Raw genomic sequence first — 19352 nt, 5'->3', positions numbered from 1 at the left:
TCTAGCGATAGAATGCTTTGAAGGTAATGAATGCTGAAAGATACCAGTTATAATTAGGCGTGATACAAAGCGACGATTATGCAGTTAGAATACAAAGTTATTAGCGGAAATCTTCATTTTAGTATTCTATCTAAGTACCAGGATATATCAAAACCAATCAAATTAGTTGCACGTCGTATAATTTGTCAAAATTAAATCATTCTAAATGATAGTATATGCATTTTTTTACAGAATCAATCCTGGACTCTTCGAGCAAATACTTTTGTAGGACATATTCTACAATACTAATACCATTTACTTACTGGTAATTGATATAGATATTGCAGACATGTGGAACATTTCGGAGGTGCTAGTGCAATAAAATTCATCATTTGAATATACGCAATTAATTCAAATCTGTAGTGTCCTGCCATTTAATAGCTAAAATTTAGAAATTTCATTCCAACATTATCTTAGACAGGCCTTAAATAAATTATCGTAACAGGATATTGCCGATATATAAAAAAACTATTAAGATAACGACTTAGAATAATAAATAAATGTTTATACATGCAAGTAACGGTCGCTATAACTCCAATAGTATAATAAGTATCTGTTAAAGTTATTAAATCATTATCAGTATTACCAAATTGAAATTTTTGACCATCTATTGTAGATGCCTATCAATCTAGAAAGCCATAAGTAGTAATATAACAAAAATTAAAGAATCTTAAATTAGTGCGAAAATACAAAGGCATGAGAACGTCCTGGGGCAGCGTCACGCTATGAATATGATATCCATTTATAATTACAAAAAGATGTATAGATTAGCGCAAAAGATAATATATAAATCTATATTAATCTTGGAGTAAATTTATTTAATGCCTGAAATACTCCATTTACAACAATCAGCTCTCAGTTGTATCTATTAAAATCACGATCGTAGAATATTGTTATAGCTACTTCACCCTATCAATTTGAGAAATCAGTTATAATAAAGACTCTAGAACGTACTATTTTATATTACCACTAGCTATATAAACATAAGGATACTATTCTCGACTAAAGAGAGAATACTGTCTGCATAGCCTTATTTGCAACGTTGATATACGTAAAACTAATTCATAAACGTATAATATGTAATTAAACAATATTTAAAGCTATTTCGTTCAAGATCATATGTCTCTAGGTTTATTTGAATGAAATACAAGGCTAAATAGCTCAGCTAAATGCAGGGCAAACTGGATCATGCTGACTGGCAGAGTTAAAGAATGTAACTTATTAATTTAAATATTTCATTATCTATAATTATTATTCTAAAATAGTATTTCAGTGTGTTCTATAGCCACCATATCATATATGCATTCAGTAAATTAAAAAATTATAATTTATGAGAAAATAGCAAAGTTTATAACAATATATTTTATATGGAGCATTCAGAAAATTATTTTTCGATGATCAAGCTTAATTAATAATTTAAAAATAACGGTAAATATTTAATTGATGCCAAGACAGAAAGATTGATCAGTGAGTTAATTCCAATAAACTGCTACTGTATATTCTCTTTGATTATTATTAATTATAAATTGCGGTTGTATAAATAAATTAAAGAGCAATTTATTAATTACATAATCTATCGAAACTTACGATAATTAACATAAAATACAAACACATAACTATACGATTTACGAATAGTTATTGAATAAATCATTTTAATCATTATCAACATTTCCACCGAGTCGTAAACGCAATTCCTAATGGATTGATTTTTCTTCGTATTCTATTCGGTGACAATAGTGATCCATTATTCACCGGAATGACTGAGAAATTCTCATAAATTGTTACATTCTTTTATTAGTTTTAAGACTGAAGACAGAGTAACTATAGATCAGATGAGAATTCCACTTCATTTTTAAATAAAAAATAATACAAAAGCGGTATCTTTTAGTTACAATGTAATCTATAGATAAAAAGATTGACGCTATGATCAGACTAATTGTGTATCTACTTCAACATATCGCGAATAGCAGTATAATGCTCTTACTAAAACCTGAATAGAAATAACTTTTAATCTACATTTTAGCCACACCTACACTAAGCGAAATTTCGTTTTAAAATTATTATTCTATATTATCAATTATCTTAGCTGTTTGACGTCAATCTGACGTTAACATTCATTTATTATAGTTATGTCATTGTATGACTTAATATTTTATAATTTATTGATCGACAAACTCTAATTTCTTTGACATAAATTATATGATAATTGTCGTTACGATATTTCTATGTCCTAGAGATAATAAAATACTAAATACTATCTTTATTTTGATGTACTTATAGTAGATTACAATGTCGCATAGCATTTTATATTCTATAATTTAGTGTCAAAATCATAATAATTATTAAAATCAATATTCATTGCAGATCCAAATTAGCTTAAGATTAAAATTATAAAGATAAATGGCCTGATTGCTGCCAGATTGTCCTTGGCCGTTGTAAGACGAACTTGATTTATGTAATGAAGTAGAGTTTTCAAGAAAAGGGAGTTCTTGTTTATTATTTTAAAGATACTTTATGACACAATTAAACTAAATATATAACTTAATTTTGTAAAACGTTGAAGCTTATTAATGTACCTACACCTATATAGTAATTCAACTTACATACTGATACCTGATTATCAAACTCAGACACCGGTATTTGATCATTTTAATGAAAGAAAAGATAGCATACCAATTATTAATCTATAGTAACGTTTAAAACTGAATTAAGATTAATGTCTACATCTGATGTTGGAAAGTGTATTGGGAAACAGAAGATGACTTCTTCTTATATTAGACTAAGTATCAAGTCTTTAGCTGGTGTAATGTCAGCCTCATAGCTAGTTCCTAAAGCTGACTATTTGTAACGAGAGCACATTCTTATCGATACACTTATCATAGTAAATAATAAGACTTGTAGCCACTTCATTGCATAGTGTTATAAATGTTGTGAGGTATTTAAATTTAAAATTAATTTACAATCAGACGGAGTTACATATTTTAGTACGGGAATATATTTATTACTATAGCTAGTAGGTGTGCATTATATAGTCAATAAATTAATACGTGATAATATCATATGTTTAGTAATTCATACTTTAATCGTGCATGCAAGGTGTCCACTTCCCTAAGCCTTACACGAAAATGGATTATTATTTAAGGGACTGGAAATCTAATAAATGCTAATCTCGAACTCAACCTACTCACGGTGTATTTCATGAGACATGCTAGTTTAAAAATGTGCAACATACAGTAATTAGACCTGTCTTGTGTTAGTTTATCCAACCAGTCGTTATTCTCAACTAGAATCTAAAAGAATGATCTTCTCTCTCATTGCAAAACTCCCATAACGTTCAATTGAAGAAGATTGACTTTGAATATAACCGAAGCATTGGTTGATATTTGCACTATTAGACTTTAAAGTGCTTTCGTCCTACGCAAAGAATTACGCGAAATGTGTAATACACAGAAGTCTTCAAATAATATTTCAGCTTAAAATTTTATTTTCATATTTGGGAATTGGATTACATTCGTTATATTGCCCTTTCAATGAGAAAAATATATTAGCTATAGAACTATGTCATTAGCACATACGATTCATACTAAATTACAATTCAGTATTGGTATCGAATCGATTGATAAAAATAAAAATAATAGACTTCTTAATTTAGAACCTAAAACTCGCAAAATAGATCGTGATGATATCGGTCATAAAACGTAAAATTTTAACTATTTTACTAAAATAATTTTCATATGGGGAAATTAGGTAGTTTCAAGGAAATGTTTTTCGATGAATATCAAATATATAATTGCCATTGTAACTATTCTCACGCTATTAGAGTGATAAAATTTTGAAACTTCAATAAAAAGATAAACATTACTTTATTTACTTGTTTAATAAAATTTCTAGCTTATTATTTATAGCACCTTCCGTTTTTCATAGTAACTAGCCATATTGTAATAATAAATCTAATATTAAATATAACAGGAACTAAAGTAGACTTCAATTAATTAGAGCTAATCCTCGCATGGGATAATTATATACGAAGATATATGACGGAAATAAATAAAAACAAAATTTAATATTTAAAAACATGTTACTTATTTGTGTAATTGGAGCTAGTGTACGAAGTTTACTCTATAGAATAGTAATCTATTATATAGGCCTATTTACAATCAAATTATTAAGGGAGTACAATTTTTCGAGTATGGATAGCTTATATTACCGAATATTTTCACTAGTTAGTCTAAATATAGCAGTTTAAGAAGAAAAGTAGGTACTTTAGATATATATTAGAGAAAATTTAACTGACTTGAAAATCAGAGCATGTAGTAATTGATTTATGTACAAGTATTTACTTATAACGGCATGAATTCGTAACGAAATATACAATTATTATATATATGTTTACTGATGCACATTCATAAAGAAAAATTTCAGTATATAACACTATTAAAGAAATTTCACAAAATTCAAGATAGATATTGTCTAGTCGCGATATCAGTAGTCAGTCATTCCCGAAACTATACCAATCGTGAAATATTCATAATAAATCAAACAATCCTAGGCAGGAATCCAGTCCAGCGCCGATAATGGGTTAAATCATAGAGGTTAAACAGCTTGAGTGATCGATTTTTACTGGGTGTCCTTTGCCTATATACGAGTACTTCCAATGCATTTTAATCCTAGCAATAATATTTCTCATTCGTAGCACCAACGGCCAAATTTATTGCGCAAGAAACCAGGAAAATCTAATGTTACGGCCGAGATTGTAATACATGAAAATTATGTAAAATAATTATACTTTTTCCTTGGTCGACCACATAAATCTATATAGCTATTGTTAATTAAGCTGATCGCATAATATTTGTTTCTGTACTAATATTGTTGATAGTTCTCCTCCTTTCATCCTACGGATAACTTTTTGATTAACGCATACAATTTTACTTTGGCTAGCTAAAGCCATGGCTACAGTTCAACTTAGTATTACTCTGTATTCTTATTCTATAAATACTATAATCCCTTTATGTAGCGCTATTCGTAATTAATGAATAAATAGATCAGTCAGCATTTTTAAGAATGACCACGACAATAATTCATTAACACCTATGGGAATATGCTACTCAACATAGTAATTGAGTATTAATATTCTACTAACAGTTACAATCGCTAAAACATTATTGCTGATCATTGAAATACCCACGCATACGTATAACATTCTCACATCACTTACTTTATAAGCTGTATGTTATGAGTTTGTTATCATCGCACCTGATTCCATTTTTTAACGGCAATGGATCGGCATGTTCAATTGTAAAAACATCAGCAAGTGAGAATGAAGGCATTGAACATTAATTTACTTCATTGAATAACTCAGGTAAATGATGTAGCATGCAGTCTATCTGACTTTGCGGTGATATGATTTGGCAATTTCATTTTTTATTTATAGATTAAATTCTTATACTGTACTTCTTTATAGAAAAATGGCGGTAATCAGAGTGTATACGATATTTCTACTGTTTGTGACTAAAATATTACATGATTGTATTTCAAGATCGATACTCAATATATTATAAATACATGATTGTATGCAAAGAAATTTCACACGAAATATCTATAATTATATTAATAGGAACAGTTAAATTATACTTTATAAAATTAAAGTTAACTAAGCTAAATCATAGAGAATTAATTCATAATGTATCAGTAACCACCCTAGTAAATCAGAATAATCTCCAAATAAAATCTTGACAATTTATAACATAACGCAGAAATAGTAAATGAGTATTATAAACCACACTAAACGTTCACTATACGCTATTCGTCTAAGAAGCTGTACTATTTTATAATAAAATCTAATAATGCAACGTGATATGTTCCTATGCTATTTCAACTTTCTCAGTATGATTTTTGCGTGTCTATAAATATATTATACTCTTATATCATACTATCTATTACTAACAAATACTGTGTAGATATTCAGTTGGGAAAATTGCGATTATACACAAAGGTGTGCTTTTCTTAATATTTTTCTTTGACGATTTGATTGGCTGAAATAAATCGTTGAATTTACAAGATTTTTTAGTGATTAAACTGCATAGACTCTAGTTGCAGATTTGGTAAAGAAAAGTATTTAGAAGGCTAATAATGAAGGATCCTATAAATAAGTGTCTAAAAACAACAGGAACTCTTTTCATTAACATCTGTTTGATTAGGTTCTTGCAGACGTAAGGAATCTTCAATAGGTGGAGCTAATGAAAAGATGAAAAAGACAATTACGCTATGTTTTATTACATAGGTTAATAATGTACATGCTATAATTAAAAGATGACATACCCAAGCCAAATCAAAATATAAATTATGATTAACTCTTAGCAAGTACATTACGGTATTAATTGTACAAAAGTTTACTACTTGTATATCTATAGCAAAAGTTTGCAATATTCCATTCAATTTCCTTTCATACTATATGAAACTTGCATAAATGCAATACCAATATCTCGAAATTAATGATAATCTATTTTTCTCCTCCCAAATTATTATAGTAGCCATGGTGATACATAATAAAACCTATTTAATAAATTCCGTTTCTCCATACCTTCACATAGAGTAAAGCCTGCAAAATCTGCCGCAACTAATTTAAATAGGTCATCTAAATAAAAAAAATAACGAATAAACAAGTGTAAAATTTAAGTCAATTCTTATAAGTATCACACCAGTTCGCTTATCAATCAATAAATCATGTAGCACGTTGCATTACTAAAGTAGTAAGTGACATAACATCTTCAAAACATACCAATTCCGTAGTTACTTTTGCTTGACGTTTCTACAAATTTTGCGTTAAGCTCTGAATAAGAAATAATATCGAAATAAAATTAGGCAATATTATGCAAAATAATATACAGCTCAGTACATTTGATAACGTAAAAACAAATAAATATTATTACAATATGGAATAAATGATACATATAATATATTATACGGAAATGTTAATACTAGTAGAATGAAATATGTAGGTCTCATCAAATTTTTACATGAGTGCTATTATTGCTTAGTAGATCTTGTTTTTCGCAACACAAATCAATTAATTCGTTTAGTTTATAGTAAATCTCATATTGCACTCACTTTTAGCATAAGCCATAACTTCAGTTGGGCCAACGGCACGTTTCAGGGGGCCTCCATATTCCGCCAATAAATCAGTTTTTGTCCCACAGATGTATAATTTGCAGTTCTGCTTAAATGAAATGAATAATAGCTCTGTGAGAGATGCTATTTATTTTGCATTAATTCTTTACAATTTTAGTATGCTAAGCCTGCTAAATATCGGTGATTGTAAATGTAACCAATTACAACTCTGACTACACACACAAACGTTAACCCGTACCTCAACCTTCTCCACCAGTTCTTTAACCCAGAAATCAACTTTATTATAACTCTGCCGATCTGCTAAATCTGTAAAATAAAAATTGTTTTGTCAATTCAATGTTGTAATATTAAAATGTTTACTAAATTCAATAGATATTGCAAATATATTGGTATTCTCCAAAATTAATAATTTCGCGAAGAGTAGGTAAAAGCTGCTCTTCAGTGACCACGTTTATAACAACTTAGCGTAGTAACAAAACAAGTGTAGTAACAACGTCACTATTGTCACGCATGTAAAAAGTATAATAAAAACTTTAAAATGCATTGATGAGATCTGATGTCACTATTTTACCGGTATAAATAACAAAGTACATAATTATTTACCGAAGCAGATAATTGCTGCAGATGAATTTCTATAGTAAAGAGGCGCCATAGACTCATAACGTTCGTCGCCAGCAGTATCCTTTAAAAGTAAGTTAAACCAAAATGTGACAATAGGACAGTCTGTTAATGAAGTCATAAATTACTATGAGATAGTACACCATAGAGTTTGCGACGTATTGTATGCACAAAGATTTCGAGTGATCGAGGTTATTAGATATACACGAATATTAGTCAAAAACCATATCTCTAATAGAAATTTTATTTGTTATCGTATTTGACAGCATCTTAATTGTATCGTTTTAAATTTAATATGATTTAATTTAAATATTATCATATTTCGATTTAATTACCCAAATAGCCAATACAACTTGTTTCCGTTCTTCTCCATGTATCAATTGTACTGTCTTTTTTGAGAAAGCTGCTCCAATGGTCTGTAATAAAGTATTATACGTTGTTGACGTTCAGTATGCTTCCAAAGTAAATAATGATACTGTACGAATTGTTTTACACATGTAAGTTATCCTATCCAAGAGCAATTACGCATAACAATTACAAATATTAATATTTTCTACTAGACTACACGTATACCGTTGATTTTAAAGTATAGTTGAACGAAATGTCACGAAGTATCGAAAGTTATTACATTGTTAGCTGTTATAATTAACACTACGGCTATCACATAAAAGCAATGATGATAGGATCGAAATGTTCTGCCGTATCATTTTACTTAAGCTGGGTGTTAGGATCATTAGACTGTATTCTTAATGATTGTGATGACTTTACCACAAATTGCTATTCTAACATAAAATAGGCATAGAACGAGTACGTTGATAGCATTTATTCAGTTAATATCCGTTATCTTGTTAGACATCTCTGCAAAATTTTTGTATCATACTAGTAGCAGGTAGCATTAATTCTAGCGAAATTTGCCTTGTAAAGCTTACAGAATTATAAACACACTAAGCTACCATTGCATGAAATCAACAAATGCATGCGTTATTAGGTCGCATCAACATTGATAACATGGAATCAATTACAAGGTCTACATCGATATACCAGGTGGTGCAACTTTAAAGAACAGTATAATCAAGGAAAGTAAGAGCATATTACAATACTATAGCAACAAGATTTGAATCTTCAGTACGACTTTCGAAAATGTTTTATGGCTAGCCTAATTCCTTCCAGCATAAGATTACAACTTTTAGAATGGTGAAAACTCAAGGTACGAATGAAAGTGGAGGATGATAGCTGTAGCAGCTGGGGTTATTCAACCCGGCTATTGAAAACTTTTATTCTGACAGCTTGCTAAGATGTCACAATAAAGTAATTATTAAAGCAATGATACCAAATGATTGGATTTAATCTGCATTCACTGTATAAATCTATTAGCATCTACTGTGCATCTTTAAATCAGGATGATATTTCGCACATGCAGTATACCGTATTGACAGGTATAATCGTATACTATAATATTGCAACAATGTATAAAATTATACTGCATTGTCCATTTAGCCCAGCTACCGTCTATCTCACGTTCTTGAAGTCTTAAATTCTCTAATATAATCTCGATCTTTGTAGTAAGATCCTATTTGAACATATATGCTATTGGTAAATCCATTTATGATAGTCCAAAGACGGTACTTGATTGATTAGTTGTATTGTACTGTACACTTACTGTAAATCATTTTGAGAGGCAATACGGACATCGTAGATAGAATATGTTAATATTGTTATACTAACTACTCTGCCTTGAATTTTGAATTACTTTATGGCACAAAATAAGTAAGATATCCAATTTTATGATCACGTTTCATTTATTTAACTTACTGGTTTAACATTTTCTGAGAAAACAGATGATATGTAGCGAACGATTAAGGAAGTTTTGCCCGAGCCTGTTCGGCCAAGTAGCACCACTTTGGTAGTATGAACTTCATCCATTGATTTAGGTAGCAGCTCCGCTATACAATCGCAAGTCAGAGAAAGCCAGTGCTATAGCTCTACCTCCAGTTCTATCTCCTATCTACTATCCAATGGTGTGGGATAGACGATGATTCTCGCAGCAATGGTTATCCTACTCTTTGGCAGTATACCTCTTCTAAGCGATGTTGCTCTTTTTTTGCACACTGCACTATTTATTTGGCACCTTTTCTGCACGATTAAATGAGGTTTAAGACGATCACTACGCTTGTATGAGCACACTATCCGCCTACCGCAGAATCTTGTTAGTCCTCTAAATCAATGGCCAAAGGCTAACTGATGTCTAAATACAAAGCCAACTTACATTCAATAATTTCTATTCCCAATCTTCGCTCGATACAGTATCCAAATCACCTTTCTCAACCTCTTCGCTGTTGCATTCTCGATTCAAAGGACGAGCAAAAACTTGTGGAGATTCTTTTTATTCTTTTTAAGCCGTCACAAGTCATGGTACTGTACGGTCTGTACAGCAGTACTGTACTGTACTTTACTGTACAGTAGCGGTACTGTACGGGAGGCGATACAGTACATTACTGTACTGTATTACCGTACAGGTAAATCATGACATCATCGATATTATCGGTCGTCTGTCTGTCAGTCTGGATGAAATTAACTTTCCTTTCTTCTTTCAAGGGTAATAGCACGAAATGATGGGCAATTTTGTGTGTTTATCGATCAGCTGAGCTATGAATAGTTAAAATGGAAAAATTAAAAACATCTAGATTGAAAGTGTGCTCAAACTCAAAATTGACTCCTATCTTGGAGAGGAGCATATCTTTAATCTAGCGAAACCCGTGAAAATTCCACGGAATACATTATACTGTACTGTACACTGTACACTCAGTGTACAGTAGTGCAATTTCAAGTTAATAGCATTGCTATAATTTATTTTTGAATAAATTCAGTCAATAAAGTACTGTATTTCTACTACGCTATCAGTCTCATTACCTAGACTATAGCATTTATGAATATAAATATTTATACTGAAATACCTTATAAGATCTTTAAAAATCTCTTACCAAGTCATATTTAGTATTTAGTATAGTCATAAACCGCTTACATCGCTAGACACAAGTAGATATACGCGTTTAGCGAACAATAAATTTAATTATACAAAATTATCGTCAATACTATACGAGCGTATACTCTTTTCGAATATTTTGCTGAAACTACTTTGTTGTTTTTTAGATAATGTACCGGCAAATCAGTCTCAGTAAGGTATACAAAAAGAGTATAGAAAGATGACTTGAATTTAGTGTACAACCAATCCTCTAAGCTATTCACAGACTAAGAGTATAAACAAATGCAGTAAGCGCACATTTTGCTACTTGCTGCTAGAGGTTACTATAGTTAGATCAGGTTAGATTGACCTATCGCAGTAAAATAAATCGTCAAGTATAGGTTGATTTGTTCCTATTTCAATAATTATAGAGATCACTTATAAGTCATACTCTAACATTACGCTAAAGTAGTAATTGCAACAAGTTAAATACATGACTCATATCAGAACTCAATGGTATACTTCCGCAAGTATGAACTTAATCGAATTAATCAGATACTTTCCTCTACATGTCTAGCCTAGTCTACCATTGTGCAATATTGTGCTTTATTCCTAATATTCTATGGTACAGGCCAAGCGTATCATTGATTATCGTTACCAAATTACTCTCCAACTGAAAGTGATAGTGATCAGGAGAGAAAATATTTATGAACTTTGCTACGTACGTATTTCTACGTAGTAGTATTCTTTATACAGTATTATGCAATAATATTAAGTAACATGGTGGCGATTGCATATGTTTCTTCATTTTATTGATTGACTTTAAAAATTCACAGATAAGCGCAAACACTTGGTTGTGTCATTGAATGAGTAGATATTGCAATTTTATTGGAAATGTATCTTACAGTTATAAAAATAATAACTGCAGATTTGCTCCCCCAATTTTTTTCTGATATGCTTGAAATATTGATCAGATAAAGCTTTCGAATTTAATTACCTTTAAATGTTTTCTGTGCTTGATCAGGTTTTGCATTTTATAAACTTAGCATTATTTAAAGTAATGATTACACTGTACGGTAATCACAAGATAGTTATTCTCATCAAATATCCATAGTAGAAATGGTTATAATATAAATCTACGAGACTAATAAGAGGTATTCAAAGCCTCACTTTCCCATGTAGTGAGCATTAATGCTTCTACCAACGATGAGCTTTCTAATTTCTTGAGTTCCACCAGCAATTTCAAATATCTTAGCATCTCGCAACATTCGTCCGGTCGGATAATCATTAATGTAGCCATTGCCACCTAATTACAAGAAATTGAGAGAATAGTGATTTTATAAATTACATAAACAGAAATATGATATGCAGTTGAAGCCAATTTACAAGTTGTATTGTATACTACAATGGTAGCTCACTATTCTAAAGACCAGACGTACCTAAACATTGAATACCATCTAAAGCCATTTGTGTAGCATTTTCTCCAACCAGAATTCCTGCTGCTGCACAATCCTATTAAATCGGATCATTATTGATTTTGATAGATTTAGGATCATAAATTTGAAAGAAGCAACTTAATAAAGTAAACAAGATATTATTGTTAAGTAATCTTTACACCTTACAGGGATACGCAGAAGTACAGTTCATTTTAAGTTATATAGCTATACTCACTGCGCTTCTAATAACACCTCTATCAAATGCTCGGACAACATTATACAGATAACTACGACACAGGTTTAAGGTGTTATACATATCGGCCAATTTGGACTGAATCATCTGAAAGGAAAACAAAAATTTTAAACACGGTACGATTATGATCATCGAGATGGAATAATTAAGTGAAATCAAAAAATTCCTTTTAATTCACACGACTATACATTAAAAAAAAATCTTGTGCAGGAATTGACTGTGACAGTAGTCTGATCAATTCGCCTTGAAAAATAACTTAAATCCAAGCGAGGTGGTCATTCTACCTGAAATTGACCAATTTTCTGATCAAATTGTTCCCTCGTATGAACGTATGGGTAGACAACGTCAACAACCGACTGCATTATGCCAATAGCACCGCCTGCCAGTGTTCCTCTTTCCAAATCAAGTCCACTCATCAGGACTTGAACTCCTAGGGAAAGGATTATCGTATTAATCAACTTTATTCTCATCAAAATATCTTGTATATAATATATCAAAGTAACCTTTATTTACACGCCCTAAAATATTTTCTTCAGGAATTTTGCAATCTTCAAATACTAATTCGCCAGTTTCTGAGCCTCTTAAACCTAGTTTATCTAATTTCTGTGCGATCGAAAATCCAGGTGTTTTCTACGTAACATATACCGGAAATGGTGTTAGGCTATCAATAGCTATATCTGTTTAAGTAATCACTTAGCCAAGGCTAATTTTATTTCACGACTAATGATTGCGTACCGTTTCGACTATAAATGCCGATATTCCATGTTGGTGAGCAGCAGGATCAGTTTTAGCATAAACTATGATAATATCTGCAACAGGCCCATTGGTAATCCAGAATTTAGTTCCATTTAGAACGTAGTGATTCCCTAAAGTGAAGAAAATTGTGAAAATATCAATCAAGTTCATTTACCATTCTTCTATTTGATACATATTGATAACAGTAGAAAGGATATTTCGTAAAAATGTATTGATCGCATCATGTTTTATGTACAACTGTATTAACCTTTATGGTGAATAAATCCTAACTCATGTGTTGCAATCCAAGCATTGCGGATGCAATTGGTTAGTAAGCATAGGAGCAACACAACGTACTAACCTTGTTTTTCCGCGCGAAGTCTCAAGGACATGACATCGCTACCAGCATTTGGTTCGCTCATTGCCAAAGCACCGATATATTCACCACTTATCAGCTTTAGTAGTGGAATATTTGATGTCAACAGAAACAAAGCAAACATAATAATAAGATATGAGATGGTATAGAATAAAATTGACAGCACAATGACTGATTGCCTATATCAAACTTGCATAGTAGTATTGATTATAATTATCAGAGAAATAGGCCATATACTATTTTAGTAAGAAATGCTGACAGTACCTTGGGAAGATATTTGGCTTTTTGTTCTGCATTTCCATTTCGGACCAACTGATTAATGCACATATTAGAGTGGACAGCGTAGCTCATACCAACTGATGGGGAAGCCCTTGCTAGCTCTTCAATTGTAATACAATGGTCCATATAGCTTCCTCCAGCACCACCTTCACTCTCTGGTACTGTAATCCCATGTAAACCCATGTCTCCTAACTTCCTCCAGAACGATCGTAATTCTGTAAATTCATCCTTAGCATCGATTTCAGCCGCATAAGGGGCTAGCTCTTCTTGGGCGAATTTGAAAATAGTTTGTCGAAGCTATACGAGTATGATATGCACATCAGAACGACTTCATACCCAAGTTATACAGTGTACAGTAAGGTGTAGTACTTATTCAGATCTCCAAAGCTTCCTCAAAGAAAGCATGTGAATATAGTGATCCGATACACTGATCTAACATGCTATATCTTCTACCTATATTGCACAATTCAATTACGCTTTTTGACGTAAAACGTATGACTGTAGGGTAAGCTGTAACTTAACTAAAATAAATCACCATTACCGCTGATCGATCACGTTGAATAAATTGTAAAATTTTCAAAACTTGCGTGTACGTATTATTGAGAGTAAGTTGTTCCAGAGAATTGACTACCGTCACAAAATTGAACTGATTGAGTTACTGTATCCTATGTGGACATACCGAACAGTACGCTCTTCAGCCATGTTCAGTATAGTCAATAAGTATATAGTTCTATACTGTATATATGTCATGACATATCTATTTTAATTGCATGAAAGCGATCTTGACAAGTTTAGGTTTCGGTATTTCTCCAATATTTCCAGCAAGTAACACCTATCGTCTACGTCATAACATACGCACGTCCATACATGGTACGTAAACATCTGTAGTTTACTTTACGGTTGTAGGATACGGCGAAGAATGTAACTGATCTACTGTATTGTTGCTATAACTGGAATTGTAACTTCACATTTCATCATTGCTCGTATCATAAAATGACATGAAGGAATAATCTCTCATGATTGTATTATATGAACGGTATAAAATAGACCCATATACTTTTGGATTGCCCTAAAGAAGTTACTACGGAATGATAGCACGCGCAGCTTACGACACATTGTATGCATATAACTTGAAGTACCTGCTTTTCTTCTTCAGTCGGGTGAAATAAGGCATCATCAACTTGAGCTACATTACTCAGATAATAACGTTGGATAAAGGATCGACTGAAAAGAGGTCGATTGACATATTTCGAGATCATGCGATGCATCCTGGCGATTCCTAGCGCTGGTTGCAGCTACTGAATAATTAGCCAGTGAGTAAAAGTTGATCAGCTCGTTTAAGCTTGTAGTACAGTATCTTACTATGGATACATCGATACAGGAGAATCCCACTGCAGTAACCTACTTCGCATGTACATTGTACAGTATATGCGAGGTCACAGGGTCAGGTACTACAGTACCGTATGAACAAGAAAGAAATTCCTGCAACGCAGTCTGGTCATACTGTAGACTACTAAAACTCGTCCATATTTTGGTATCACAGCATGGACTTTTATATGTACTGTACTGTAGTTCCAAAGTCCGACAGACACCTACAGTACAGTACAGTACTGTACAGTACAGTGTACTCACTCCATGTACTGTACTGTACACTGTACACTCGGTGTACGGTATTGCAGAGTGACTAGCACGTCAGGTATACTAGCGCTACACTACACTATCTGGATAGACAGACGTACTGGACACTGTACTGTACAGTGTACACTAGGGATTTCGCAATGATAAGTCAGCCAGTGCAAGCCGTCACTTCTTATTTTAACACCAGCTGGTAGTCAAGATGTCCTCGATCGTCGGCCGTCGATCAGTGACCTTCTCGAAATTACTTCATGGCATCGTAAGACCAACAGTGGCTAATAGGAAGTATTGTGCTGCCGCGTTTCCTGTCGACGATGATCTCTATGGCCTTCAAGATGAAGAAAAAGAGGTAAAACACTAAAGAATGGCCTACTATTTTGACATAGTCGTTGTACTTAGAAGAAGCACTAGGCATAGTGTGCAGACTGGCTACACTCGGTTTACTGTACGTAGAGTGTGCAGCCATACTTGCTTACGCGTATCCTCAGTTGCAATCGAATTTACAAACAAATACTGATAGTTGATCGCAAGAACAAAAATCAAGCATTGGTTACTATTAGTAATATGAATGAAGAGTTTCAACCATTACTCTATGAATCTCCATACATCGCTATCAGATTTGATCTTGTACTAGGTCGGGATCAACTTGGTGCTACTTTGAGCATAGCTCGGTAAAGCGTGAATGTAAAGACTTGTTTGAGACATCGCGTTTGAGACTGGCAAGAGGAAGATACGATGTGATCTCACCTAGGTATTTATGGACAAGGCAACAGGAGGTCCGTACATCGGATAGATCCTGTTGAAGTTAAAATTAAGAAGCTACCGCCTCCAATTCTCAAATCGATGTTTCAAAGAGTTTTACGAAAGCAAGCCTGCAACGCTACTGTACACTGTACAGTAGCGTACAGTATCGTAAACAGTTGAATGGGTTGACGTTGATTGATGTGCTGACAGCTGGTTGAAATGATTTAAAGATTTCAAATTTTGACTTCATTTTGACTCTACAACTTTTAAACTAAGCACAAATAAAAGACAGTATTATTACTATTACTGATTGGAAGATTTCATTTCAAATTCTACTTGACTACACATATTGCAACTTTCAGACTAAACACAAATAAAAGAACGTTACCTAAAAAATAATAATAAAAAAAGTATTGAGATTATAATCAATTGGTAATATTAATTATTACTACTTTTATTCGTTTTGATTCCGAATAATTACTATGCTGTTGACAGTTAAGAAGTGCAATACGCAAGTTTGTCAATGAAGAGCTGGCTCCATATGCACAGGAAATAGATAGCAACAATAATTTCTCACAAATTCGAGAATTTTGGAAAAAGCTTGGCAATATGGGCTTACTAGGTATCACCGCACCAGCAGAATTCGGTGGTACGGCTGGCACTTTCCTCCATCATTGTATTGCATTGGAAGAAATCAGCCGTGGCAGTGGCAGTATTGCACTTAGCTATGGTGCTCACTCTAATCTATGTGTTAATCAGGTGGTGAGGAATGGGACGGATGAACAAAAAGCAAAGTATCTCCCTAAGGTATCGATCGCAACAATTCATGAAGTAAAAAATAAATGATCAAATCCCTATACTCTTCTACGTATAGTTGTACGACTTTAAAGCACTTAAAATTTACATTTCGAGTATTAAGTAATCTGTTTAAACTCAAGAATAATAACATACAGTACAATTGCTAGCTCATTAGCGGGGAATACATTGGAGCGTTGGCAATGAGTGAATCTGGATCGGGTAGCGATGTTGTTTCTATGCGTCTGAAAGCAGAAAAAAAGGGTGAGACATACTAACTCTCTTCATTCTGTAACATCGTTAATGCCATGCTTTAGCACCGATATAAGAATTCGTTTTTCAATATCGATCGAACTTGCTAAAAACTGTTCTGTTTGAAAGATTTGTGAACATAACTTGTACATTCATCCAATAGGGGATTATTATATCCTAAACGGAAGTAAATTCTGGATTACCAACGGGCCGGATGCTGACGTATTGGTGGTTTATGCTAAAACCGATCCATCCGCAAAACAGCGCGGAATAACCACTTTTCTCATAGAAAAAGTATAAATTCTCAGTAGTGTATGGGATCTTGTATCCTTGATAAATTTTTTGTTATTTTGCGTTGTGTTGTACATATTGTACTATTATAATAACACAAATTGATGTTATAGAATATGCCAGGATTTTCAACAGCCCCAAAGTTAGATAAGTTGGGAATGAGAGGTTCAAATACTTGCGAACTAATATTTGAAGACTGTAAAGTACATGAATCGCAAATTATGGGAGGATCTGGAAAAGGTAAACTGCAATGAATTATAATGATTGAATTGCGATATAGTCAAAAGCTAAGTTTTGACGAATGTCTAAAATCCATTTTGTACTATCATTTTGACAGGAGTTTACGTATTAATGAGTGGATTGGATTTAGAACGTTTGGTCCTTGCTGCTGGACCTGTAGGTTTGATGCAGGCTGCAGTTGATGTTGCCTATCCTTATGTTCATCAGCGTGAACAATTTAATACAAAAATAGCTCAATTTCAGGTAATAAAAAAGCTTAACGTTATACTGTACTACTATATTATGCTACTTACTATACTAATACGTGATAATGCATTTTATTACTGTGGTAAAGGTGACTTCGTGATTTATTAAATTAATAGATGATAATCTTTAGTATAAAGTACTGTTGATTATTTGAAATAGATTTAGACCTTACGTAAAGTTCACAGAAGATCAAAAATAAAACGATCCTATATAAAGCTCTGTATAGGATTCATTTATTTAATCAGCACTGGTCAATATCACGATCTAATGAGTGACTGTAGAGTTATTGTATATATATAATATCGGATCTCAAACTGCTCGTGCTTCTAATCTCCCGCAGCTAATACAAGCAAAGATGGCGGACATGTACGTAAAACTTAATTCCTGTAGAAGTTATTTATACAACGTTGCCAGAGCTTGTGATGCAGGTCGAATCGTCAGCAGGGTATGCTTCTTAAGATAACTTCATTTCCCTAATAACCTGCTCTACTTTTATATTCTTTTCTATTTCTGTAATATTGTTCTCGATGTGACTTTTAAGATCTTATTTGTATCTCGTTGCAGGATTGTGCTGGTGTGATTCTGTATTGTGCCGAAGCCGCTACTAAAGTTGCACTTGATGCTCTACAACTTCTTGGTAAGCTAATAAAATAAGTAAATGAGTCAAGAGAGCTATTTTAAAATAGATTGTCGTGTTAAAATTCTCGATCTGCAATTGCGCTATAGGTGGGAATGGTTATATTAACGATTATCCAACTGGTCGCATTTTGCGAGATGCTAAGCTTTATGAAATTGGTGCTGGTACTAGCGAAATCAGACGTCTATTGATCGGAAGAAGTATTAATAAAGAATACATTTCAAATTAAGAATACACCAAAGGCGGCTACATATTTTACTTATGAGATATTTTCAATTAACCGACGACATACTGTACATGCAAACATTCTGCGATTCGTTATCGTCCGCAACCCTTACGTGCTACTCTCTTTGCTGCTGTGTAAGGTATTACCCAGGTGAATGCGGATGTTGGCATAGTTTAATTTTTACAACTAGACCAGAACAGGCTGAATGTTATGACCTGTTATTAATCATTGGAGATGTTCATACTCCCAAACAGAATTGAAATAAAAGATTTAACGCATTTATAAGACGTCTCTGTTAGAAAGATTATTGCTTAATGCAATTGTTTATGGATAATGAAATAATTCGTAGAAATGCATTGGTCTGTTGACCAATGATTAATTGAAAAATTTAGTACAATCCATTAAAGTAATTTACTTGAAATTTTGTAGCCAACATTGGAGTACCAAAGTACAATCTACG

The 19352-nt window shown here is 32.7% G+C and overlaps 3 protein-coding genes across 3 annotated transcripts; 1 reads left to right on the top strand and 2 right to left on the bottom strand.

Annotated features, from left to right (window-relative positions):
- Positions 1-6192: 6192 nt before the first annotated feature.
- Positions 6193-9708, bottom strand: TRIADDRAFT_58315 (uncharacterized protein; the record flags this gene model as incomplete). The annotated part of the gene is made up of 8 exons (XM_002114112.1): positions 6193-6272; positions 6620-6673; positions 6818-6868; positions 7147-7255; positions 7406-7473; positions 7771-7849; positions 8121-8201; positions 9598-9708. 8 exons carry the CDS (start codon positions 9706-9708, stop codon positions 6193-6195), a joined length of 633 nt encoding a protein of 210 aa, XP_002114148.1.
- Positions 9709-11913: 2205 nt separating this feature from the next.
- TRIADDRAFT_58314 (uncharacterized protein) lies at positions 11914-15094 on the bottom strand (the record flags this gene model as incomplete). The annotated part of the gene is made up of 9 exons (XM_002114111.1): positions 11914-12053; positions 12187-12259; positions 12419-12523; positions 12721-12866; positions 12940-13066; positions 13172-13302; positions 13533-13626; positions 13812-14123; positions 14966-15094. The coding sequence occupies 9 exons, from the start codon at positions 15092-15094 to the stop codon at positions 11914-11916; spliced, it is 1257 nt and encodes a 418-aa protein (XP_002114147.1).
- A 569-nt stretch (positions 15095-15663) lies between these two features.
- Positions 15664-18895, top strand: TRIADDRAFT_27663 (uncharacterized protein; the record flags this gene model as incomplete). The annotated part of the gene is made up of 9 exons (XM_002114428.1): positions 15664-15810; positions 16701-17012; positions 17171-17264; positions 17416-17546; positions 17657-17783; positions 17881-18026; positions 18370-18474; positions 18594-18666; positions 18756-18895. The coding sequence occupies 9 exons, from the start codon at positions 15664-15666 to the stop codon at positions 18893-18895; spliced, it is 1275 nt and encodes a 424-aa protein (XP_002114464.1).
- Positions 18896-19352: the final 457 nt, after the last annotated feature.

This window comes from Trichoplax adhaerens, genomic scaffold, assembly GCF_000150275.1.
Source record: "Trichoplax adhaerens TRIADscaffold_7 genomic scaffold, whole genome shotgun sequence".
In the NCBI taxonomy this organism is placed as follows: Eukaryota; Metazoa; Placozoa; class Uniplacotomia; order Trichoplacea; family Trichoplacidae; genus Trichoplax; species Trichoplax adhaerens.
The sequence above is the reverse complement of the archived record's forward strand: the minus strand, read 5'-3'. Positions and strand labels throughout refer to the sequence as shown.